At 35.3% G+C, this 27,557-nt stretch overlaps 1 protein-coding gene, 1 long non-coding RNA gene and 2 pseudogenes across 10 annotated transcripts; 3 read left to right on the forward strand and 1 right to left on the reverse strand.

The window, feature by feature from the left end:
* LOC131605595 ((3S,6E)-nerolidol synthase 1-like) lies at positions 1 to 27,557 on the forward strand (annotated as a pseudogene).
* LOC131602771 (uncharacterized) lies at positions 1,563 to 4,691 on the forward strand. Of its 4 annotated transcripts, none has more exons than XR_009284134.1 (6): positions 1,563 to 1,892; positions 1,960 to 2,155; positions 2,490 to 2,561; positions 2,646 to 3,296; positions 3,912 to 4,151; positions 4,443 to 4,682. It is a non-coding gene; the product is annotated as an uncharacterized LOC131602771 (long non-coding RNA). The 4 variants fall into 4 exon arrangements; XR_009284135.1 differs by lacking the exon at positions 4,443 to 4,682 and having other exon boundaries at positions 2,646 to 2,723; positions 3,142 to 3,296; positions 3,912 to 4,338; XR_009284136.1 differs by lacking the exon at positions 3,912 to 4,151 and having other exon boundaries at positions 4,443 to 4,691.
* Positions 11,291 to 14,494, forward strand: LOC131602769 (putative cyclin-A3-1). 6 transcript variants are annotated; one of them, XR_009284129.1, is made up of 9 exons: positions 11,291 to 11,812; positions 11,896 to 12,062; positions 12,151 to 12,344; positions 12,422 to 12,532; positions 12,783 to 12,853; positions 12,985 to 13,052; positions 13,309 to 13,460; positions 13,565 to 13,918; positions 14,080 to 14,494. XR_009284129.1 is itself a non-coding variant. In XM_058874955.1 (2 exons), the coding sequence occupies exons 1-2, from the start codon at positions 11,570 to 11,572 to the stop codon at positions 12,055 to 12,057; spliced, it is 405 nt and encodes a 134-aa protein (XP_058730938.1). In that variant the 5' UTR covers positions 11,297 to 11,569; the 3' UTR covers positions 12,058 to 12,135. The 6 variants fall into 6 exon arrangements, 1 of the variants encoding a protein (XP_058730938.1); XR_009284131.1 differs by having other exon boundaries at positions 11,896 to 11,984; positions 13,565 to 14,494; XR_009284128.1 differs by having other exon boundaries at positions 11,292 to 11,812; positions 13,565 to 14,493.
* LOC131602768 (1-aminocyclopropane-1-carboxylate synthase 7-like) lies at positions 14,989 to 18,205 on the reverse strand (annotated as a pseudogene).

Below are 27,557 nucleotides of genomic sequence, written 5' to 3' on the forward strand. Positions count from 1 at the left end.
ATGGTGGTGGACGGAAGGGCAATGGAGGATGATACGGAGGGTTTTTCGGTTGCAGAACAGAAAACGAAAGAGAGAAAGTGAGAAACAGTAATTAGTGAGAAGCGTGTTTTTGTTTTTAATTTTTAGTAATAAAGGCTACTAAAGCGCTTCTGAAAAGCGCTCTCATAGCCTGGTCTATACCAGCGCTTTTTAGCAAAAAGCGCTCTCATTAAACCCCCCTATAGCAGCGCTTTGAAAAGCGCTCTCATAACCCCCTTACCAAAGTGCTTTTCAAAAGCGCTCTCATACCCCCCCCCCCCCTTACCAAAGCGCTTTTCAAAAGCACTCTCATACCCCCCCCCCCTTACCAAAGCGCTTTTCAAAAGCGCTCTCATACACCCCCCCCTACCAGAGCGCTTTTTAAAAGCGCTCTCATACCCCCCCTACCAGAGCGCTTTTTTTCATCATTTTCCCTTTTTTATTAATTTTGTTTTTAGCGAACCCTACGAGAGCGCTTTTTGCTAAAAGCGCTTTAGTAGCTGCGCTGCTACAGCTTAATTTTGGCGTAGTGATAGAAACTTCGGAACATCTGTTTATGCTTTGTCATATAGCGAAGTTAGTTTGGAGAGACATAGCGAATTGGATTGGTTTTGTCAATCACAAGGAAAAGAACTTAAAGGAAAGCTTTCTAGATTGGTTTTGTTTTGGTAGGAAGGTTAAAGTCCGGAAGGGTAAGGAGAATGTGGTTTGGTTGGCGGTTATTTGGGCTTTGTGGACGGTTAGAAACGGTATTGTTTTCCGTGGAGATTCTTGGAGTATTTTCGACATAGTGTGGGGGATTAAAGCGTTGGTTTGGCGGTGGGCGTTTGTGAGAAATCTCTTTCTTTTCAATTGCAATTTTTACTAATTTAGTAGGAACCCACTTTTCTATTTGTCGTGAAGTGGTAGTTTGTTTTGTGCGTTTCCTAGGCTGTCTGTGTGGATTATGTTGTTTCTGGTTGTGAGAACTTAGGTTCTCCATTTATTTATATATATATATATATATATATATATATATATATATATATATATTTATCTTGCTTTAAAAAAAAAAAAAAACAAGTTCAAAAATAAGAAGGAAAAATTCAATGCAAAATTAGGTGAAAATAGCAAAGGAATGATAGATTTGTTTGAAGCCTCTCATCTAAGCATGGAAGGGGAATATATACTTGATGAAGCTGAAGAATTTAGTAGGACGATCCTAAATGAAAAATTGGCACAACTTGATAATCATGAAGCTATGTTTGTAAGGAGAACATTAGAAGGGAAATTCTACGGTGCATTCGCCCATTTGACTTCAGTGGTGAAGTCACTGCCTGACCAATCAGAATTAAGCCCTAAGCCCTAATAGTGTCACAGTGGACTGAAGCATTAAATGACCCTTATTGATACTTACTGTGGTAATTTTATAGTTTGTATATTGCAACTTAGTCCCTAACATGTTAATATTGTTTTTAAAATGTAATATTTATTAAAAGATCAATTAAAATAAAATAAATTATATCCACATCTTCCTCACTTCAACATCACCATATTCACTCTCTTTTCACTGAAACACAGAAATCCCCCACCCTCAAGAACCCTAATCCCTAATCGCCATTTTTGTGCTTTCATCTCACAGCGTAATTCTCGAATTCCACATCCACCGTCAATGATTCCTCACAACCCAAACCACCTCCACCCTCTGATTCCACCACCTCATCACAACCCGAACCGCCACCAATCCATCAATTCCTGAATCACTGCCACCGTCCCATTCCACCACACTATCCGAACCATACCCACGACCTCCGTTGTTCCATTCCTCAGATATTAAGTCTCTTTACTTGAGCATCAACGTTGCATCTGGACGCGAGGTTAATCATTTTGATGAGGTATACTCCATTGAATCTATTTGTCTTTGCTGTTAATAATTCTGAGTGGTGTATTCCTCATTTTTAGGTGGTCTAATTTGCCTCATGAAATGACTGTTGTATTCGGTGGATTATGCGTTAAAGATGTGCATCAATATTGTAAGAGTCATATTGGGTCATGAAAAGAAATTGCGAGAGTGTAAGACTTATCAAGCGGTTTGATTTCTACAGTGGTAAAACTGTGTAGTTTGGTTCTTGGAATTCTTAGAAAGATTCATAAGAAGGTAATCACATACCTTTAGAATCGATAAATTTTTATTTAGTACTTCATGCTATCCATTCATGGGAAAATTTGTCAGTTAATGTTCAAGTATTCTGCAAGTGTTGAAACTGTGCTGTTTGCCTAAGTGAATTTCATTCTGAGTAGTGTTTTTCCCCACTGGTATTCTGTCTCTTATATTTAGTGTTATATTCATCTTATTCATGCGATTCAGCATTCCCTTTTTTCTGTTTTGAATTTGTGAATGGCCCCATTCAAGTAGTTCTATTTTATTTTAGTAAGCTTTTATTTTCTAAGGCTTAAAGAAAGAACTATATTAACTAGTTGTCATTCTATAGGTACGAGAAGCTCAGCTAGCACAGTACAACTACACTTTGGTTGTTGGGGAAGAGGAAGCGAATACAGGACAGGTTCTTCCTATTTCCACTATCTGATTAATAGAATGGTTTCAATTTTTACTCTATAGGAAGCTAAGAGTTTTTTCATTGTGCCAGGTGAGTGTACGAGTCAGAGATAAGTCAGACCATAGCGTTATGACCATTGAGAACCTGCTCAAACACTTCAGTGACGAGGTTGCAGCTTTCCATTGATAATTTGTTTTTGAAAACTGATAAAGCAAGTTTATACCCCCAGTAACTTTTTGCAGGTGTACACATATGTGTGCATTATTTACATTTCAACCTGACAATGTAGTTTAATTTTAGACATGATTTTGAAGTTTAATGTATTTTCATTATTGTCATGATCAATGTGATGTGAATTTTACTTGGAGTGTACTCATGTAGATTCACACATTGTCTGTTGTAGACTGCATGCCATCCTTATTCTAAGAACTATAGAAGAGATTGTTACCAATATTTGTAATATACTCTGAGGCATTGTTGAGCACATTTTTTTGCTGAGTTGTTTGTTGAAAAGGCAATTCAGACTCCCATCCCTAATGTTGTTAGAGACTGGTTAAAATTTTCAGCCTTATCCATCCTTATGCAGGTGATGGCACCAACAAAAATGTTCTGGATGCAATTTTCTTGGTTAAAGCTCTGGCTGAAACTTTGAATGAGAGAATTGAGTCGATGGTTGGTGAGTTTTTTAGTAATGTTGGAAGATTGCAAGCTGAACAACAAAAACAAATTCAGGAATTTCAGGTAACGAACAATTTAAACCGCCATTGTATTTTACTGGATTTAAAGAAACCGCTATTTCTGCGATTGACAGCCCTGATTTTTTTATTGTTTGATAGCTAGAATTAGATTATAGTTTGACTGGTAGCATATAGTTGAACCCTTGTGTTGGACCTTAATGTTCAATAGGTGATCTTAATAATAACTGGTATAGGATCATAGTAGTCAATAGCGTCGCTATCCCGCTATGGCATAGTAGAGCGGAGGCTGGACGTGCTATGGGAAGAGCCTTAGCAGTGCATAACACTAGCTGGTCCAGAGAGGTTTCTGTCCCGCTATCCATTTCCCCTCTGAAAATTCGATATTTCCCATTGAAGAAGTGTCTGGTGTCAACATGAGCCCGACAATAACATGTCTTTATATCCAATAACGTGTTTCTCAAATTATTATTGGTGTTTCCGCGTCAGTATCTATATTTTATGTGTATTTGGCTGCGTCAGGCCTTCATACATCAATCTTACGTTGCACTGGTGCATAATTTAAAATTGATGCATTGCACTGTGAATAACATTCCGCTGATGAGGTTATTTCAGACTTAGATGCACATCTTTGACTAGTTTGAAACTAATTTGTATACAGGAAGAAGTGTTGGATAGAGCCAAAAAAAGCAAAGGAAAAAGCAACACGTGAAGCTACAGAGGCACAACCACAGGGTCCGGTTTCCAACTCTGCAGCTTTTAGTTCTCCATATATTTGACACTGAGTAGTGCGCAAATGCCCTTACTAAGCCCCAACCATCCATTAGATTCATTGCTCTAAGACACATACTCAGGGTTGTTGGCTCCCCGCCATTTTGTGTGGAGGGAGGAGGTTATTAGAGTAAGGCTAGTTAAAGCTTAGTTTAGATTTTAGAATTGTGCCTATCTTCAACACTTACACCTGCCAATTTGAGTGTATCAAAACCTGCTATAGCAAGTCAACTGTTTGTTGTTATAAATGCAAACAGTTGCACCAGTTTTTTACTAACTTTTCATTAATAAAAGTATTACAATAGAAATTGAAATTCTATCTTTGCATTTTGTTACTAAAAGTGTTGGAGATTCAGTTTTATGCATATGATTATATACTGTGATAGAAGTTTAATTTTTTTCTTTATGCTTCAATGAACAGAATTTGACAATTACAGACATGAGTTACTCATCAGAGTTGTACAAAGAAATCTAGTAATAATATTATATTGTATTCATTGAGTGGAATGCCATTTTGCCATGTTTGAACGGCCCGGGCAAACATTCAAGGTTGAGTATGGAAGCCATAGACAGGGATGGACATTTAAGTGTTGTTTAGAAGAGTTTATTTTAAGTTTATCTTATGAGATAAACATTTGTATAAGGTGTTTGGAAAGACTAATAAAATATATGCTCATAAGCAATTTTCAATGTATTTTTATAAATTTCCCGAAATAGTTCATAGAAATATTATACCGGGTGAGTTTGACATAATCACGGTGTAGCACTGTGATTTCGACAAAAAAAACTGCACTTTCATAATTTCATTTGCACGAATGAACTGTTAATAATACTAAATGCAAATCAAAACAGAATCAGAGAAAGTAAACAATGACGTAGTGGAAGCTTGCCTTTTATTTGATCTTTCGGTACTGTGTTCAATCCCTAAACCTGTTAGTACTTGCAATATATTATTTTAATTTTATTTCATTAATTTCTATTGTTGTTATTATTACGTATTTTATACTGAGATTTTTTTCTAAATTACTATTTTCTTATTCAAACTATGCATAATAATATGAATAAAAGTTATTTTAACATGGAACTTTTTTTTATGGTAGTTTTAATTAGTTTTATATTATAAATTTATTAGGAGAAATTCAAGTCTCCCTTATTTGCAAGTTGAATTGTAATTAATTTTAATTAAGAAAAAAATAGTTTTTTTTATGGGACGAAAAATAATTATTTGTGCTATATTGGACTATCATTTGATTTTATCTCTTAGGTTAGTATAATGAAATGGCTTATTTTCTGGTCATTTAACATTGCATTTCAATGGAAACAAAAGATATGGTTTTATTGAATGTGAGAAGGGCTAAATCTGAGACCATTCAGAGAGCAAAAGTTATCATCAGGGCATTCATATATTGATTCCAACAATATTACTTTAATATTTACCTGCAAATTAATTACCATTTATATAGGTTGCATCATATTTGCTACATTAAAAAAAAAAAAAAATATACATTTTTTATAAATATGTATATATTTAGCTTAATGTGTTCACATTTTAAATTTAATGTAATATGGCAACTTCATTTATATTTGCTCATTAAAGTATATATTTGCTTTACAATGGTAATGTTAATGATATTTTAGCAAAAATATATATAACGTTTATATTGCATCTTCATTAAAAATAATTATTAAAAATGATATGTCACGCTCTTTTTAATTTAAAAAATAAATATTTAAAATTTTTAAAAATAACGTTTATTTATTTTTAAAGTAAGTATTATTTATTTTTAAAAAAACATTTTTTAAATATGCAGTTTTTTTTAATTTAAAAAATAAATTAAGTTTTTTGCGTCATTTATTTATTAAATTAAAAATGTCACGTTTTTTAATTTAAAAATATATGTCAGGGATGCACTAAAGACAATCGACTATGTGAACCATGTCAGACAATCAAAAAAATGATGTTCCACTATGTATGAACAAAGTACGACAATCACTGATGATGTCAGAGACGCACTGATGATGACGAAATAAGTGTGAACCATGTCGCACAGTACACTAATGATGGCCGACTATGTGTGAACCATGTTAGACATCCAACAGATGATGGTCAACTATGTGTGAACATATTATAAATGGATAGGATATACTCAAATGTGTGTGAACCATGTCAACACATCCAACAGATGATGGTCAAATATGTGTGAACCATGTTACAGGTGGATATGAGATGGTCAACTATGTGTGAACCATGTTAGACATCCCACAAATTATGGTCAACTATGCGCGAACCATGTTATAGATGGATAGATCATGGTAAACTATGTGCGAACCATGCCAGGGAGTCAACCGATGATGTCGACTATGTGTGAACCATGTTACATATGAACAGAAGATGGTTATCTATGGGTGAACCATGTCAAGCAGTCAACCGATGATGGTCAACTATGTGTGAACCATGTCAGAAAGTCAATTGATGATGGTCGACCATGTGCAAACCATGTTAGAGAGTCAATAGATGATGTTCGACTATGTGTGAACCATGTCACGGAATCTTACTCGTATTACCCCAATTTTTTTGTAAAATCTAATGATGGTCAACTATGTGTGAACGGTGAAAGATGTGTGAAATATGTGTGAATTATGTCAGAGATGCATAGATGATGATCGACTATGTGTATTAGAGCATGACACCTAACGCTAAACTAACACACTGACTCACTAGCTAATCCTCACTAAGTCAAAAGTCGCTATCCTCAATCTGAAAATGACAACATGTAAGGGTGAGTTTCATTCACGATTAACAAATATTATAGCATCATAAACAATTTCATCATATTCAGAGTATCGGGAAACATCCATCAATTACACAAACGTCAACAAAATACATCGTTCAAACATACAATCATACTCATCATTCAAGTCACACTAATCATGCATATGTATGAACTGACATTATGCATGTGGTACCAATATTCATCAATGAGAATAACCCACCGACTGGATCCACACCTCATTCGGGTTCAGCCTGCAAACATATGATTATGAATGAATGCAAACATATATGAAACATACTTATATCCTCGTCAAGTTTATGGTCAAATATGTATGAACCATGTCAGACAGTCAAGTCTATCAGGGATGCACTGAAGATGGTCGACTATGTGTGAACCATGTCAGACTGTCAACTGAAGATGTCCTACTATGTGTGAACCATGTCAGGGATGCATTGATGATGGTCAACTATGTGTGAACCAAATTAAACAGTCAACTAATGATGTTCGACTATGTGTGAACCATGTCAGGGATGCATTAATAATGGTCGACTATGTGTGAACCATGTCAGGGATGCATTAATAATGGTCAACTATGTGTGAACCATGTCAGGGATGCATTAAAAATTGCCGGCTATGTGTGAACCGTGTCAGGCAATCAACTTATGATGTCCGACTATGTGTGAACCATATCAAGGATGCACTAAAGATGGTCGACTGTGTGTGAACCATGTCAGACAGTCAACTGCTGATGTCCCACTATGTGTGAACCATGTCAGGGAGTCAACAAATGATGTTCGATTACGTGTGAACCATGTCAGGGATGCACTGATGATGTTCCACTATGTGTGAACCATGTCAGAGAGTCAACTTATGATATCCGACAATGTGTGAACAATGTTATAAATGGACAGGAGATGGTCAACTATGTGTGAACCATGTCAGGGAGTCAACTGATGATGGTTAACTATGTGTGAACTATGTCAGGGAATCAATTGATGATGGTGGACTATGTGTGAACCATGTCAAGGATGCATTGATGATGGTAAACTATGTGTGCATGCGACTATGCATGAACCATGTTAGAGATGCATTGATGATGGTTAACCTATGTGTGAACCATGTCAGGGACGCATGGAAGATGGTCGACTATATGTGAACCATGTAATAGATGCATAGATGATTGTCAACTATGTGTGAACTATGTAATAGAGACATAGATGAAGGTCAACTATGTGTGAACTATGTCATAAATGCATAGATGAAGGTCAACTATATGTGAACCATGAACGATAATTTATAGAAGATGGTCAACTGTGTGTGAATTATGTCAGAGATGCATAGATGATGGTCAACTATGTATGAACCATGGAAGATAGTCAATAGATTATGGTTAACTATGTGTGAACCGTGGAAGATATTCAACATATGATGGTCAACTATGTGTGAACTATGTTAGAGATGCATAGACGATGGTCAGCTATGTGTGAACCATGAAAGAGATTCATTCATGGCTTGGTATGCCCCCAGAGTATGTGTGATTTCACCGAATTGGGTCAATAATTCTTGTGTGCACTTTACTTTTGAGCAACTAATTTAATTGTCTTTATCTTGCATATGTTATTGATAACAAACCAAATATTCAATAGAAGATGGTTATCTATGTGTGAACTATGTTATAGATAGTCAATAGAATATGGTTAACTATGTGTGAACCATGTTAGAGATGCATAAATGATGGTCAAATATATGTGCACCATGTAAGATAGTCAATAGAAAATGGTCAGCTATGTCAGAGACTCAATATATGATAATCAATAGATGACGGTCAACTATGTGTGAGCTTTGTCATAGATGCATAGATGACGGTCAACTATGCGCGAACTATGTTAGAGATGCATAAATGATGGTCAACTATGTGTGAACCATGTTACTTCAGCTTAATACAAGGACCCATGGGCTTTCTTAAAAGCATCCCCAATCATGATTGAAAATTTTAAACCCTTGGGATAAGTGTGGTGTTCATTCATGTGTGAACCATGTTACAGGTGGATAGATGATGGTCGACTATGTGTGAACCACGTTACATGTGGATAGATGATCGCCGACTATGTGTGAACCTTGTTACTAATGGATATATGATGGTAAACTATATTTAATAGATCTAATACTAACTCTCAAATTTTAATTTTGCACGGATATTTAAAAACCTTCCTCAATTCAATTTTTTGATATGTTTTAAATCAATTTTAATATGATTTAAGAGTTTAATCAAGATGACGTATATATAGATTAAAATAGTTTTGCACTGATATTGAATAAAAATATAGTGTAAAATTAATTTATATAGTAAATTGATACCCTATTATCTCATAATTTAATTTGATACATTCGTAGTCAACTGATGACAATCAACTATGTGTGAACTATGTCAGAGATGCATAGATGAAGATCAAATGTGCGTGGACCATGGAAGAGATTTAACAGATGATAGTCAACTATGTGTAAACCATGTCAGAGATGCATATATGATGGTCAACTATGTGTGAACCATGGAATATAGTCAATAGAGGATGGCCGGCCATGTGTGAACCATGTCAGAGTGTCAACAAATGATTTTCGACTATGTGTGAATAATGTTAGGGAGTCAACTGATGATGTCCGACTATGTGTGAACCATATCAAGGATGGACTGATGATGGTCGATTATGTGTGAACTATGCCAGAGATGCACTAATGATGGTCGATTATATGTGAACCATGTCAAGGAGTCAATTGATGATGTCCAACTATGTGTGAACCATGTCAGGGAGTCAAATGATGATGGTCTATCATTTATGAACCATTTCAAGGAGTCAATTGATGATGTCTGACTATGTGAAAACCATGTTATAGATGGATAGGAGATGGTCGATTATGTGCGACCATGTTACAGATGGATAAGAGATGGTCACCTATGTGTGAACCATGTAAGGGAGTCAACTGATGATGGTCGACTATATGTGAACCATGTCAGGGATGCACTATGTGTGAACCATGTCAGAAATGCATTGATGATGGTCAATTATGTGTGAACCATGGAAAGTAGTCAGTAGATGATGGTGAACCATGTCAGAGATGCATCGATGATGGTCAATTATGTGTGAACCATGTTAGTAATGCATTGATGATGGTCAATTATGTGTGAACCATGGAAAATAGTCAGTAGATGATGGCAAATCATGTCAGAGATGCATTGATGATGGTCAACTATGTGTGAACCATGTCATAAATGCATTGATGATGGTCAATTATGTGTGAACCATGGAAAATAGTCAGTAGATGGTCAACTATGTGTGAACTATGATTGTCAACTATGAGCGAACCATGGAAAATAGTCATCAGATGTTGGTCAACTATGTAAGAGATGCTTAGATGATGGTTAAATATGTGTGAACCATGGAAGATAGTCAATAGATGATGGTCAACTATGTGTGAATTATGTCAGTGATGCATAGATAATGGTCAACTATGTGTGAACCATGGAGGATATTTAATAGAAGATGGTAAACTATGTGTGAACTATGATAGAGATGCAAAGATGTTGGTCAATCATGTGTGAATTATGTCAGAGATGCATAGATGTTGATCAACTATTTGTGTACCATGTTAGATAGTCAATAGAAGATGGTCAACTATGTGTAAAATGTGTCAAAGATTCGTAGATGCTAATCAACTATGTCTGAACTATGTCATAGATGCATAGACGCAGATCAACTATACGTGAACTATGTTAGAGATGCATAAATGATGATCAACTATGCGCGAACTATGTTAAAGATGCATAAATGATGGTCAACTGTGTGTGAACCATGTTACTTCGGCTTAATACAAGGACCCATTGGCTTTCTTAAAAGCATCCCCAATCATGATTGGAAATTTTAACTCCTTGGGATAAGTGTGGTGCTCATTCATGTGTGAACCGTGTCACAGGTGGATAAATGATGGTCGACTATGTGTGAACCACGTTACAGGTGGATAGATGATCGCCGACTATGTGTGAACCTTGTTACTAATGGATATATGATGGTCAACTGTATTTAATAGATCTAATACTAACTCTCAAATTTTAATTTTGCACGGATGTTTAAAAACCTTCCTCAATTCAATTTTTTGATATGTTTTAAATCATTTTAATATGATTTAAGAGTTTAATCAAGATGACGTATATGTAGATTAAAATAGTTTTGCAATGATATATTAATTAAAAATACACTATTTTGTCATATCATAAAAATAATTTAAAATTTTGAATATAGTTCAACAGAATATATGATAATATAGTGTAAAATATATTAATTTATATAGTAAATTGATATCCTATTATCTCATAATTTAATTTGATACATTCATAAAAAAAAAAGTTATGTTGTGAACTAATTGAAATAAATCCTTTTATTTTTATTAATAATTTTTTATTTTTATTGACAGCAGAGCGGTACAAAATGGCGGCAACATGAAAAACTAAAATTTCATTGAAAAAAACCCACCACAAACCTCCCAATTTCAAACCAAAATTAAACACTCAAACACTCAAATTTTCGAAAATCACCAAATAGCGCCATGGGTTTTCATTTTGGCGAAAACATTTTCAAAACCCCTCTTTCCTATATCGACACAATCTCCCTTTTCCCGTTTCTTCATCCCCATTTCACAAACCCTAATCTTGCTCCTCTTTCTTCATCTTCGTTTCCATCTTCGTTTCCATCTTCGTTTCCACTTTTCCATTCTATCGAAGATGCCGACTCGCAGTTCAAGAAAGAGTGCTATCGCTGAACCAATTGTTCTCAACCCTAAAAAGCATAGAGTTGTGCTGGGGGATCTTCCCAATCTACAGAATGCATCTATTTCTGAAACTCAATCCAGTGGAAATCTGCAGCAACATATGTTTACTCGTTTGATAATTTTGATTTGGATAAACCGGTTCAGAGAAAGTACAACGCAAAACATGAAATCCAACAGATTATTGAACCGTATGGAGGTAATTCATATTTTTTCACGGTTATTTATCATCTGTAGTTTATAGGTTATTAAAGTTTTGATTTTTTTTTGTTTGTTTCTTAGATGGAGAAAAAGCTAAGACTTATGGTTGGATACATTGAGAATGGTCAGAGATTCATTACAACAAACACGAGTGGAATATTGGTGGATTGGTTAGTCAAAGTTTTGTTTATTAATGTTACTTATGGTGTTTCTGCCACATTACTGATAACACCTATGAGTTGAAAGAGGTGAATACCCTATTCATACCTTCGGTGTTTGTTAATTTCATTTTATTACTTGTCTCTTTGTTTATAATGTTAATTACTGTTGATGTAGGATATTAAGATGGAAGCTGAAATACTCTAGTCACTAAACTTTGAAATACAAACCATGCATCGATACATATTCAAACACAAATTAAAATACTTGTCTTTCTAATTTCACCAAAAAACCATGCATCTCTAACTCCTACTATTGAATACAACACAATAGCTGGACACATTAGGGAGTTGGCTTTCCTTAACCCAAAGGTGAAGTAGTCGATTTGTAGGAGAGTAATTTTTCCGCTTACTTTGCATCTAACACAGATTTTTCTTGACCTTTGTAGCCTAAAATTGTGTTTCGGAAAGAAGACAATGATCTAGAGAAGGTCCAATATAATGAGTATTTCTATGCCGGGGGATTGGGTGAATATGTGAAATGGCTTAACACGGATAAGGTTTTCTACTCTCTTACCTATACGCTCGTAGTGCATGAAAATGTCTTTTTTTCTTTCTTCCTGTTGTTGGTTTGCCGAGAGAGAATATCATATTCTTCTCGTTTTACTTTTACTTCTTCAATTAAAATGTAAATTTCTATATAACTCGAGTGTTATGATGCATATATGTATTCTTTAAATATCCATCAGACTGCATATAATTTTAACTAAACAACTGTCTATTTTGACTAACACTGATGATCTGTTGCAGAAAGCTGTTCATGATGTTCTGAGTTTCAGAAAAGAAATAAATGGAATCGCAGTTGATGTAGCTTTGCAATGGTAAGTCCTTCATCCATGCTCGGATTTTGTTGTCTATTGGCACTAGAACCCTCACTCCTTTCTATAATTACGAGTAGTTTTTATGATCAAAGGATTGCTATAATTCCGTGTTTTTTATCCCCATGTTGCAGAAAGTTTTATAGTTGAAGGTGATTCAGCTGGGGGAAGTGCTAAGCAAGGTCGTGACAAGCGCTTCCAGGTAAATTACATATTGTTAAATGAAAGCCTATAACTTTGGAATGTTTATTTGAAATCTGATGTTGTTCTTTCTACGATGGTTGTTAAATGAAATGTTGGCTATGCCTCAGTCACACTGAGTTGGCAGTTAATGGCTAGAGTTTATAGTAAAGGCTGGTTCAAAGTTCAATTGGTTGAATGTCTTGTTTGGTTTTTTAAATTACTAGTTTTTTTTAATCTTGAAAAAAACTGATAGCTGACCTCTGATATTCTTTTAGGATGCAATTGAAATAAACTTCACGTGTTGCTGTTAGACATTAAACTGAAGCTAAAAAATTAGCTGACCTCTGGTATGCTGGAATGCAAAATGGGTGTTGCTGTTAGACATTAAACTGAAGCTCAAAAATTGAGTTGATCAATATTTTCCTAAGTATGATGCTTTATAATGGGATTTAGCTTAGTCATAAATCTAACATCTTTTTGTCAGTTTATAGATTGAAGCAAATGATTGACTTATTTAACATACCTTTGCAGCTTTGCCAATTGTGAGCTTTGCTCCATGGCCATTGTGGATACAAGGTGAATTTGTAAAATGGATTTTGAGCCGTGGAGGTTGAGATTGAGGGATTCTTTCGATTAAAGGACCAAAGAGAATGGTGTTAATGTTGAGGGATTTGTTCTAGCTTTCGTCATTCCGCTTGTTGAGATTCTTCGTCGCTCTTCTTCCAATCTCAAACATTACCAGATTGTTATCATAACTCAGTTACCTAAGCTTTGAAGGACTGGCTTATTCTCTGCTACTCAAACTCTGGCTGTGGAAGAGCTTTCCAAAGTAAGATTGAGGAATCATGTGACTTAGAATGTGAGGCTGATAAGAAGCTGTTGCAGGTAGTAGATTTACAACATCGTTGCAGTCGCTGGACACCTCGTAGTCTCCCATGATGCTCTACCATTCTTTTTTGTATCACATGCACAATATATTCTCTTGTTTCCACTACCATACTTAGGAACAGTAGCTTGATTCAGTGGGTTTCTCAATTTTTTTGTAGGTAAGAGTCCAGAACGAAAAGAAAAAGGAGAAGGGAGAGATGAATAACACAGTAGTGACAACTGAAAAAGAAAGAAACTTGGATGCTATATAGAAGCATGTGGATGTGCTAATGGGAGCCAATCAAAATGATCACACATACTCCTTTCCTTGGATTATATTTGAACCAAGCTGCAACTCATGAATTTATAACTGCTTTGCAACATGCTATACATTTCAGACATTGCTAAACGGGACAAAGCAGTCCCGGTTTCATTAGATTGAATGGTAATCCAAAGATCATAAATAAATAAGACTAGTTTTAGTTAAGATTATACTCTTGTAGGTTTTCTCTGTTATTACTTTTTCCATATTAAATGTGACAGCAAATGCAATACATAGTTTATTTAAAAGGTACATGCAATACATATATTAGTACTTATGAAAAAGAAAGAAAAAGTAAGACGGCAGCACTGCATGTAATATCATATATTATACTATAAAACTATTCAACATTAGGTTAAAGTTTGGTGGTGAAATAATTAATGAAGTATATAATGATGAATCTTTATAAGTCAAAAGCAGGGGACCACTTTTTCATTTGTTTTTATTTCAACACACTCGATATTAATTAACAAACCAAAGTATTATGAAATCAATTATTCTTAACCAATTTATCCTTATACAATCAGTCTAAAGAGTGACACTTCTACTATGAAATCAAAGTTGAATTAGAAAAGCTTCTTATTTTAAAAAATTGATTCCAACCTAAATATGAAGCTAAAAGCCATATGAGTTTGAATTTTAATATTAGCTATTGCGCGTGAACATCTTACACACGTGTGCACTTACCTTTGCCTCTTCCTCTATAATTTATTCTAATGATAATACTTATAAGATTCATTTTGAGGCATTGTTGGCAATAAAAATAGAGATGACAATAAGCAACTTAAAGTTCACTTTCATTAACAATTATACAAAATGAGTTTCCAAGGAAGGAACTTGCTTAATATTACAGCAAGCAAACAACAACTAAAACATAAAAATACACTTCAGCTGTGAATCTGTATTTTACACTATACTCCTCATATCACCGACAAAGAATTTGTCTAAATGGCCTTCAATGAACTATTTTCAAAAATAAATAAATAAATAAGATATCAATAGTAATGAAATATTATTTGTCAAATTTAGCATGCTAATGCCATTATTCTTTCTTTGTCCTTATTCTTTTAGCCATGAATTTACGAATTCTTTCCAATGCAATTTCCAGAGTTTCTTCACTCATATTTGCAAAACACACTCTAAACCAACCTGCTTCTGAACAATGACATGAACACCCTGGAGATATATTCAACTTCACTTCTTTCAATATCACATTCCATAGCTCTAATTCACCTTCCTTACTTGGTTCCTTCAAAAGTGGACTCATATTCATCCAACAGAACAATCCTGCATTTCCTCTCAAACATTCTATTCCAACACTTTTCAAACCTTCAACTATCATATCATATCTCTTTTTCAATCTTTCCCTATTAATCCTAATGTACTTTTCCGTAAATTCCTTGTCTGATAGCATATTAGCCAAAAACTGTTGTGTTTGTGAGGATATTAAAGTAAAACTTGACATTCTTCTTGCTGTTGTCACAACCTTATCATTGTATGAATAAACTGTCCCAACTCTAAAACCAAGTAGACCGAGGTCTTTAGAAAGACTGTAAACAATGTGAACTCTATAAGCATCTTTGTAATTACGAGCTTCGAGAATTTCAGCTACATTTACGAACTCATGGGAAGAAAAGACTGAGCCTGAGTAGATTTCGTCTGAGATGAGGTGGATATTCTTTTTTGTCACAAAGTCAAGAATCTCTTCTAGAACTGAACGTTGAATGGTTACACCTAAAGGGTTTGAAGGGTTTTTTATGAGTACTCCACTCACTTTTATGTTCATTGATTCAGCTTCTTTGTAAGCAGCTTCTAAAGCTTTTGGTGTAATTTGGAAATTGTTAGAGTTGTTGCAGTGAATTGGCACTATGTTTACACCAGTTCTCCACTTTAAATCTCTATCAAACCTATAAAAGTACAAGAAAAAGATAAGTATACAAATTATTCATCATATATACTATAGTGAAACCAATTGCATACATGGTATTGATTCTTACCCTGGATAGTAAGGAGTTGGAACAAGCAAAGCATCTCCAGGATTAGCAAGAATGAAGGTTAAGAGCTCATTGGCAGCAGTTGCACCAGCAGTAATGACAATTCTTTGAGGATCAAATTTGGTCCTACCACCTCTTATTTGTTCCATGAAGGTTGCCATTGCAGTTCTGAATGATATAAGACCATGATAGTCTTGAAATAATGCATTCTCTCTAAAACCATTATAATCCTCGGGTGCTCTTCCAAGTACTTTTCTACCAAATCAAATGAAACCTGAACATATATAGTACATTAATTAGATTATTAATTAATCAGAAGGTAGAACTATATTAACTTGAAATGAATGATATATTAATATAAAACTTACTTGATTCTCTGCTAATCCCATTTGTATAACTCCAGAAGAGTTGGTAAACTCATGATAAGGGTTTTCATCATAGGCTTTCCATCCAGCAAAGTAAGGAGAGTTTTCACCATGAGTATCTGAAAGTGCAATGTTTGAAAGCTGAACACATGGTTGTTCTATCTCAAGACCCATATTAGTTATAAATTGAATTCAGTTATAGCAAGGGAAAGAAAGAAAGAATATTAGTCTTATTATGGAAGAGACAAAGTAGATATATATATATATATATAGATAGAGAGAAAGTTAATTGATTGAATTGAATTGAGAATGTGAAAGAAAACAGAGTTGTATATATAGAGTACCTGTCTATGCATATTATTCAACTCAACCTTGTCATGATCAAGAACACCCAGTTTACCTGAGTAAAATTTTCAAAATGTAAGCTTTTAACAAGCTTATAGATTATAAAATAAGGTAAAAATCATTAGAAAAAGTGTCATATTTTACCAACGCCAGAAGCTGCAAAATATAACAATGCAGAAGCACCAAGCCCTCCAGCTCCCACAACTAAAATTGACGACTTCAACAAATTTGCTTGTCCTGTGCAACAAAAGAATGAAAAAACGTGTCATTCAAAAAAGTGTGTCTGCTCAAGGAGCCCATAATGAAGAAGATAAAACAAATTTCAAAGCTTATGAATTAGAAAAACTTAAATACTTCTAATCTCTATAAAGCAATTGCAATCCAAAATCAATTACTATATTCCAAGCCCTGTTTGAATTGATTCACTTGAATTTATTTAATGACATCTGCGGTGACAAGAACTAATTTTGAATAAACTAATTCAGTCGAATTGATGTTACCTAAAAGTGAGTCGAATCTAAAGTAGTTTATGTTTGCATACATTATTGCAAAAGTGAGTCGAATAATAAATTTCAATGTAAACATCACATTTAGACTCAAAAGCTACAAATCCTAACTCCTAGTAGAATTAATTCTACATACACAATCAATTCTTTTGTTTTGCAGCGTCAAGTCCTTGTTTTAAACTCGATACTTCATTTTCAGCCTTCTCCCAGCCTAAATATAACCAAATACAACAATCAGACCAAAAAACAACAAAGTCGATTGCAATGCCTCAACAGCTTTTGCGCTGGATAAACACGTCTACCATGCCAAGGAGAAATTCAATACGGGCAAAAAAACATATACCTGAGACAGCTTCTGCAGCAACTTTGGCATGTTGCTTTATCAAATCTTCTTTGGAGCTATTATCTAAGAGAGCAGTAGAGTAAGCACATCACTAACAACATCTTCGTTTGACGCAGCCTTGGACGTGACTTTCGGAGATGTAGCAGTTCGAGTAGCATATATCTATACATCATAGCTGAAAAAAAATCATATTCATATATTTCTATTCCAAACTTACAATGATTTGAACAATCAGAGATCTCAGTCTTCAAAATAGGACAAAACATGCATGGGGAATTCCTATATATAGTTCTCCTTCAATCTGGAGAGGACGCACTACTGATTCTTCAAGGATCTCCTGAAATTTCTTTCCAGATGCATGCTGTTTTATCCACAAAAATTATCAGAACATGATAGAAAGAAACCCTACGGGTCGTCATCGAGGAAGACGCTGGAGGTTTCTGTTAGTTACCAATTTGTGTAAATATCTTAGGTAATTTTTGGTAACTCTCAAGTCTTTTTGTGGTTAATAGTAGTATTTTATTGTCATTTGGTATATATTTATTCTTATATTTATATTATTGTTGAATAGTTCTTATCTTTGCAATCTATGTTGGATTTTGTAGTTTTTATAGATAATTGGAAGCTTGGACCATGGAAAAAGCACTTTGATGATGTTCCAAGACCAAAGCCAAGGATTGCTGAAAAGAGGTAGCGCGCTAAGCGGGGTTGAGCCCGCTAAGCGCGCTTTTGAAGAAAAGAAAGAAGTTCTGGCAGAGAGTTCCGCGCTAAGCGAGGTCTGGAGCCCGCTTAGCGCGGTTGGGTGGTTTAAGCAATTATTGATAGCGCGCTTAGCGGGCTGCACCACGCTAAGCGCGGTCTGCGAAACTTTGTTTATTTGTTTATGGGCCAGATCACTTTTGAGAGGAGTTGGAGATATTTTTAGAGAGAAACAAGAGCAATATACACTGTAGCAAATATAGAGTTGAAGATTGGAAGCCTTGATCGTCGATTAATCGCCTTTGATGCTTGTTGATCTTCATCCTTACCTTCTTGTGCAAGCTACCATTCTCATGGATAGCTAAATCCCTTTTGTATCAAGATAAGATGTAATCTTCCTAGCCTTTTGTATGTTTTTCTTGTGAATATATGTGTATGAACAAGTGATGATCAATATAGATGGTTTAGTTTGTTTATTAAAGCTTTTCCTTTGGTATAAATGTTTGAGACATCAATGTTTGTATCTAGACCTAACTAATCATCTTTCAAACTATAAGTTGCAGACATGGATTTAGAGTTTGATGTTTACTAAGTATCGGTTCTTAAAACGTTATTTGTATTGTTTAAACGGTGGAGAAATCGTCGGTTAAACAATACGGTAAATATAACTATATCGTTGCGGACACGGACGATATAGGTGTCGATACGTAATTATATTGATCGTTAGCAAGTTCATAAGCATCTATTTATAAGGAAACATACAAATTTAGGTCGATGAAATCGAATCTTGATACATTTTCTTTAACTTAGAACTTTCATTAATTTACTCTTTGCTACTAAAAGAATTGAATGATCTTTTGCAAACCTAAAACTAAAGTAACATTAACTCAAGACAAAATAGGCTATAGAACGGCGGTGATATCGCAATAATCCCTGTGGATACGATATAAACGAAAAGTACACCACAATATTCTACCAACAAAATGGCGCCGTTGCCGGGGATTGTTGTTTAGATATTGCAAGCATTGCAATAGTTTGTTTTGTATTGAGTCTTATAATTAATATCTTGTTTCTAAATTTATTTTCCTTGTGTTTGTTAATTTGCTTGGTTAGTTTTTCAGATTACAGTTTATGCGAGGACGTGTACCTGCAGATCAACTCCTTTTTGATCCTGAGATTGAGAGGACTGCTCGTAGAGAGAATAGCAAAACTCGTAGGAGGAGACAACTAGCTAGGGAAAGAAGACAACAACAAGAGGCATCTTCTTCTTCAACTCCTGTTGAAAACTTGGTTGAGGAAGAAATGGCTGCGGATCCACCACCTCGAGGGCCATGTGTTAACAGCCCTCGTCTCAATGCACAATTTGCTCGTGATCAGGCCAATGGAAGAAACTCCGAGATGAAGACGGGGTTACTTCAATTATTATACCAAAATCCGTTCACAGGGGCAGATCACGAGGATCCATTTACGCATCTAACAAAGTTCTACGAGATCGCCGGAACAATTGGTGCTCCGGAAGACCAAGAAGAGCAGGTGTTCAGGAGACTTTTTCCTTATTCCTTAATTGGAAAAGCTAAGGAATGGTACCTTGATCAACCTAATAATGTCATGACAAATTGGAACGAGTTAGAAGAGAAGTTCTTGGATCGGTTCTTTCCTCACAATAGGTTCATGGAAGCGAAAACTTCTATTGCGGTGTTCTCTCAAGGTTCGAATGAATCTCTCAATGAAGCATGGGAGAGGTTCAAGTCCATGGTTAGAAAGTGCAAAGGTCATGGGTTTGATGAATTGTCTCAAATCCATATCTTTAGAAATGGACTCCAACCTCAACCAAAAACTCTTTTAGATGCTACCGCGGGTGGTTCGTTGATGTCAAAAACTGCTGCAGAAGCGATTGCTATCATTGATAGAATGGCTTTGAACGATCATCAAGGGCAACACAACCGTAGTGCATTGCAAAGAAAACCGGGAGTTCTTGAATTGAATACTAGTGATGCAATACTTGCTCAAAACAAGTTATTGACACAACAAGTAGAATTGCTCACTCAACAAATGTCAAAACTCCCTCAACAAATCAAAGAGATAAATGGGAGCCCTTCTAAAAATCAACATGTGATGTGTTGTGAATTGTGTAGGGGTGACCATCAAACTGGTTTTTGTCCTCCACCGGATGAAGAGGTGAATTATGTGTCTAATCCTAATCAAGGATATGGTGGGAGACCACAACAACAACCTTACAACAATAACCAAGGTTACCAACAAAGAGGTAATCAAGGTTATCAACAAGGATGGAGGCCGGAAGCGGGCCCATCGAATCGTCAAAATCCTTATCAAGGCGGTTACAATCAACAACCTCAACAAACAAAGCTTTCTATCGAGGACACTCTTAGCCAATTCATGCAATTGCAAATTGCAAGCCAAAAGAGTACGGATGCCGCAATAAAGAACCTTGAAACTCAAGTCGGGCAATTGTCAAAGCAACTTGCCGATCAAAACAAAGGTCCTTTTCCGGCTACTACACAAGAAAATCCTCGTGAGCATTGTAAGTCAATTCTAACTCGTAGCGGTAGAAATATTGATATGGGTGTAGGAGAAATAGTTGAGGAGGAAATTGTTGAGAGTGAAAAAGATAGGGTGATTGAAGTAGAAAAAAATGTTGAGGGTGATTTAGTTGAAAATGAGAAAGAGAAAGAATTAGTGGAAAAAGAAACTATTGAGAAAGTTGTAGAAAAAGAGAGAAAAAAATTGAGTGTGAGTGAAAAGGGAAAGAAGAAGGTGGATGATTCTATACAAGTGAAGAAATTACCTTACCCTCCCGGTCCGTCAAAGAAAGAAGATGCAAAGCACTATGCTCGGTTCTTGGACATTTTTAGCAAGTTGCAAATCAATGTTCCTTTTTCCGAAGCATTAGAGCAAATGCCGATGTATGCAAAATTCATCAAAGACATCATCACTAAGAAGAGAAGATTCTTGGATCCGGAGGTAGTAACGGTGAGCTCTTGTTGTAATGCGTTAATTCAATGCACTACTCCGATAAAATCAAATGATCCTGGGCGGGTAACCTTACCGGTGTCTATTGGAAATGTCCACATAGGCAAAGGTTTGGTAGATACCGGTTCTAGCATTAATTTGATCCCTTTGTCAATGGTGAGAAGATTAGGAATCAATGATTTTAAACCGACAAGAATGACGTTATCATTAGCAGATAAATCCACAGCTCATCCTCATGGAGTTGCGGAAGACTTGCTTGTCAAGGTTGACAAATTTTGGTATCCTGTTGATTTTATCGTCATAGACATGGAAGAAGATCCTGAGATTCCATTGATCTTAGGAAGGCCTTTTATGAAGACGGCCCGAATGATGATAGATATTGATGATGGCTTAATGAAATTAAGGTACCAAGATGAAGAATTATGTCTTGATCTCTTTGAAGCCATCAAGCATCCGAGTGATGATGATGATTGTTTTAGAATCGATGCTACCGAAAGGGCTATTATGAAAGTGGAGAATCAAATGCACTTGTCGAATCCTCTTGAGAAGACTTTAATGGAAGCTCTTGAAGTTCTCACCAAAGATCAAGAGAAAGAAATTGAAGATTGCTTGAGAAATTTAGAGGCTTGTGATGAGATGAATCCATTTGAGACTCAAATTGAAGAGTTAAAGGATGAACCTAAAGTTGAAGAGCAAAAGGTGGAGTTGAATGTGTTACCATCTCACTTGAAATACGTGTTTCTCGGTGACAATTCTACTAAGCCGGTTATCATTAATAATGGTTTGTCTAGAAAGGAAGAGCATCGATTGAAGGAAGTATTGATAAAGAATCAAGAAGCAATAGGATGGGTTTTATCCGACTTGAAGGGTATTAGTCCGGCCTATTGTATGCATAAGATTATGTTAGAAGATGATTTTCGGCCCGTGGCACAACCTCAAAGGCGATTGAATCCAACCATGAAAGAAGTTGTTAGAAAAGAGGTTGTGAAGTTATTAGAGGCGGGTATGATTTATCCCATCTCCGATAGCGAATGGGTGAGCCCGGTGCATGTGGTTCCTAAGAAGGGTGGATTGACAGTTGTGAGAAATGAGAAGAACGAGTTGATTCCTTCGAGAGCGGTGACCGGGTGGCGTATGTGTATTGATTATAGGAGGTTGAACCAAGCAACAAGAAAAGATCACTTTCCATTACCTTTTATGGATCAAATGTTAGAGAGGTTAGCCGGAAGAAATTTCTATTGTTTCTTGGATGGTTATTCGGGATACAATCAAATATCAGTGAATCCGGCGGACCACGAGAAAACTGCTTTTACATGTCCTTTTGGCGTTTTTGCATACCGAAGAATGCCATTTGGACTATGTAATGCTCCTGCAACATTTCAAAGGTGCATGCAAGCTATCTTCTCAGATTTGATCGAAAAAAGCATTGAGGTGTTCATGGATGATTTTTCTGTGTACGGGTCATCATTTGACTTGTGCTTGAAGAACCTTGATGTGGTGATGGAGAGATGCATTGAAACAAATTTGGTTCTCAACTGGGAGAAATGCACTTTCATGGTGACGGATGGGATTGTTCTTGGCCACAAGGTTTCTTCAAAGGGGCTTGAGGTTGATCCGGCAAAAATCGAGGTTATTGAAAAGCTTCCCCCTCCGGTGAATGTTAAAGGCATAAGGAGCTTTTTGGGACATGCTGGGTTCTATAGAAGATTCATCAAGGATTTCTCCAAGGTTGCAAAGCCTTTGAGTAATTTGCTCAACAAAGGTATGGAATTTAATTTTGATGACTCATGTCTAAAAGCTTTCCTAGAACTTAAAGAAAATTTGACCACCACACCCATAATTGTCGCTCCTAATTGGTCGCTTGAGTTTGAACTCATGTGCGATGCTAGTGACTATGCGGTTGGTGCGGTCTTAGGCCAAAGGAAGAACAAACAATTTCATGCTATACATTATGCGAGCAAAGTTTTAAATGAGGCACAGGTTAACTATGCCACCACAGAAAAAGAATTGCTCGCAATTGTATTTGCATTGGAAAAGTTTCGTCCTTACCTCATTGGTTCTAAAGTTGTGTGTTATACTGATCATGCCGCAATCAAATATCTTCTCACCAAGCCTGATTCAAAACAGAGGCTTATTCGGTGGATTCTTTTGCTTCAAGAATTTGATCTTGAAGTGAAAGATAAGAAAGGTACAGAAAATTTGATTGCGGATCATTTGTCTCGGTTAGTGAATACCGAGGTGACAAACAATGAAAAAGAGGTGAGGGAAGAATTCCCCGATGAAAAACTGTACATGGTACAAGAAGTTAGACCCTGGTTCGCAGATATGGCTAATCACAAAGCATCTGGCTGGATACCGGAGGATCTAACTTGGAATCAAAGAAAAAAGTTTTTAAACGATGCTTGTAATTGTACAAATGAGATGTCATATTTTCTTTAACAAATATAGTTCAATAATGAATCATTTTAGTTCTAAAACTAGTGTGAGGAGCCTTTCCATTGTACATATATATATTATTTTGTGGTTACCAACAACGTGCGTTTAACTCGTGTTTATTATGTTTAATCTTGCGTTTTTTATTTTAATTGTGTAAAGCATGAAAGTGATCAAAGCATTTTGTTTCGCATTACGAGTATAACTTCTCTTCCAAATATAACCTACCCGGTGAGTGTGTGAGTATTTGCTAACCACTTTGAGCCATTTTGCCAAGATTCAATCGGTATCATGTCATGCCTTATAATTGCCGATTTTTGATTTGAATCTTGATGACTTTCTTTGAACCTTGAAAAGTACCATGAAATGTGGTTAGGATTGATTCCTTTTCGCCTTAGAATAGGGAGCATTCGTGATTATGTGGTGGTAATATTCAAGTTGGGGAGAATAAAATTTTGAACTTATTTTGTTTTAGGAGCTGTTTACATCAATTGTGTATTTAGTATTAGTATCTCAAGCATGGTATTATTTGAGCAAGGGTGAGATGTTGCTTGTGTGCTTACGGAATTTGAACCACCTATTTGTTCTTGTCTTAGCTTGTGCTCTCTTGGTTTTGCTTGTTGATTGTTTTTGTGTTTGTTTTCGTTTGAGGACAAACAAAGGTTTAGTTGGGGAGAGTTGTTAGTTACCAATTTGTGTAAATATCTTAGGTAATTTTTGGTAACTCTCAAGTCTTTTTGTGGTTAATAGTAGTATTTTATTGTCATTTGGTATATATTTATTCTTATATTTATATTATTGTTGAATAGTTCTTATCTTTGCAATCTATGTTGGATTTTGTAGTTTTTATAGATAATTGGAAGCTTGGACCATGGAAAAAGCACTTTGATGATGTTCCAAGACCAAAGCCAAGGATTGCTGAAAAGAGGTAGCGCGCTAAGCGGGGTTGAGCCCGCTAAGCGCGCTTTTGAAGAAAAGAAAGAAGTTCTGGCAGAGAGTTCCGCGCTAAGCGAGGTCTGGAGCCCGCTTAGCGCGGTTGGGCGGTTTAAGCAATTATTGATAGCGCGCTTAGCGGGCTGCACCGCGCTAAGCGCGGTCTGCGAAACTTTGTTTATTTGTTTATGGGCCAGATCACTTTTGAGAGGAGTTGGAGATATTTTTAGAGAGAAACAAGAGCAATATACACTGTAGCAAATATAGAGTTGAAGATTGGAAGCCTTGATCGTCGATTAATCGCCTTTGATGCTTGTTGATCTTCATCCTTACCTTCTTGTGCAAGCTACCATTCTCATGGATAGCTAAATCCCTTTTGTATCAAGATAAGATGTAATCTTCCTAGCCTTTTGTATGTTTTTCTTGTGAATATATGTGTATGAACAAGTGATGATCAATATAGATGGTTTAGTTTGTTTATTAAAGCTTTTCCTTTGGTATAAATGTTTGAGACATCAATGTTTGTATCTAGACCTAACTAATCATCTTTCAAACTATAAGTTGCAGACATGGATTTAGAGTTTGATGTTTACTAAGTATCGGTTCTTAAAACGTTATTTGTATTGTTTAAACGGTGGAGAAATCGTCGGTTAAACAATACGGTAAATCTAACTATATCGTTGCGGACACGGACGATATAGGTGTCGATACGTAATTATATTGATCGTTAGCAAGTTCATAAGCATCTATTTATAAGGAAACATACAAATTTAGGTCGATGAAATCGAATCTTGATACATTTTCTTTAACTTAGAACTTTCATTAATTTACTCTTTGCTACTAAAAGAATTGAATGATCTTTTGCAAACCTAAAACTAAAGTAACATTAACTCAAGACAAAATAGGATATAGAACGGCGGTGATATCGCAATAATCCCTGTGGATACGATATAAACGAAAAGTACACCACAATATTCTACCAACAGTTTCCTCGTTGTAAGGGATTTAGAAATTTAGGGTTTTGAATTGCAATTTCGAATTCATCAATTGGGAAGTTGAGAGAAAGAAAAAGAGGGAAGTTGGAAGGAAGAAGAAGAACAACCAAGAATATAATTCAATTAGGAAGTTGGGAGAAAGAAGAGGAGGGAAGTTGGGAGAAAGAAAAGAACAACGAAGAGTATAATATGAGTTAAAAAAAATTTGTAATCTAATAAAAGTTAATTTTAATTTGTAAGATATTATTAAATGAATGGGGACTTATATGTAATAATCAAAAGTTTTTTTTAAAAATGGGTCCCACAGTAAAGTTATTTTTACCATAGAGCTGATGTGGCTTAAATTAACTTAGAATTAATTAGGGTTGATTAGGGCTTTAATTCTATTGGTCAATTGCAGTGACTTAACCACTGAAGTCAAATGGGCGAATGCACCGTAGAATCTCCCACATTAGAATATCCTTTTCACAAAAGCATGCCTTTCTTCAATGCTAGAAATTTCCATGGTTATTTATATGGCACAAATGCATATGGTTTTGTTCTTTGCAAGAATTGGCAAAACTAGATTTCACTTTGCGGCAACAATTATACCATCAAGAGATTGTTCAAATTTCCAAGTATGCATGCTAATTAATTTTATCAAATATTTTATTTTCTCATAATAAAAAAAAATCAGTTCTCACACAGTTCTGTATTTTTCATTATTATATATGAACAGATGGTGGAAAGAACTTGGTTTAGCTAATGATTTACCATTTGCTAGAAATCAACCTCTTAAATGGTACACCATGCTCATTTACATGCCTCACAGGTACTACTTTATCCGAGGAAAGAATTGAACTCACAAAATCAATAACTTTAATATATATAATTGATGACATTTTCGATATTTATGGTACACTCGATGATTTAACTCTTTTCACGGATGCTGTTTCTAGCTAGGTAAATTGCATGTCAATCACTTGTTATATTTCAATCACTTTATCCGAAAAACTACCAAATCTGCAAATCATTTGAAAACATGTCTCAGGGTTCTTTACTATCAAACAAATGAAATAAGCTTCAACATCTATCAAAAGCATGCGTGGGATCCCAAAGATTCGCTTCGAAATGCAGTAACTAAAAATATATTTATGTACATATATTAGTAGTTTATATAACATTTTTTAACTATTGTACAAAATTGTTAACATTATTTTTGCAGTGGGAGAGTTTGTGCAAAGCCTTCCTAGTTGAAGCAAAGTGGTTTGCTTCAAAGAAATTGCTAAGTGGTGAAGAATACTTAACGAATGGGATAGTAAGTTGTGGAGTGCATGTAGTGTTGGTTCACCTTTTCTTTCTGTTAGGTAAAGGATTAACCAAACAAAATATTGATAAATTAGACAAATTCCCACCCATTATTTCTTCTCCTGCTACGATTCTTCGTCTTTGGGATGACTTGGAAAATGCAAATTAAAGGTAAACATATTTTATGATGTTATTTTTTAAAAATATATTAAATAAATAAAAACATATATATTATTTATTGTACATATTGAGTACTAATTAAAATTTATAAATTGTATTACGACAAAATATTTAAAGGACGAGAATCAACAAGGCAATGATGGATCATATGTGAGTTATTTAATGATGGACCAACCAAAGTACTATTGTAGGAGAAAAGCAAGAGACGAAGTTATGCATAAAATATGTAATGCATGGAAAAGCCTCAACAAAGAATGTATTTGA

This window comes from Vicia villosa, linkage group LG5 (assembly GCF_029867415.1).
Source record: "Vicia villosa cultivar HV-30 ecotype Madison, WI linkage group LG5, Vvil1.0, whole genome shotgun sequence".
NCBI classification, from domain to species: domain Eukaryota; kingdom Viridiplantae; phylum Streptophyta; class Magnoliopsida; order Fabales; family Fabaceae; genus Vicia; species Vicia villosa.

Coding starts and splice junctions, on each gene's coding strand:
- LOC131602769 (XM_058874955.1), top strand. CDS start 11,570: ATGCCGACTCGCAGTTCAAGAAAGAGTGCTATCGCTGAACCAATTGTT. Junction 11,813..11,895: donor GATTATTGAACCGTATGGAG/GTAATTCATATT, acceptor TTTGTTTCTTAG/ATGGAGAAAAAGCTAAGACT.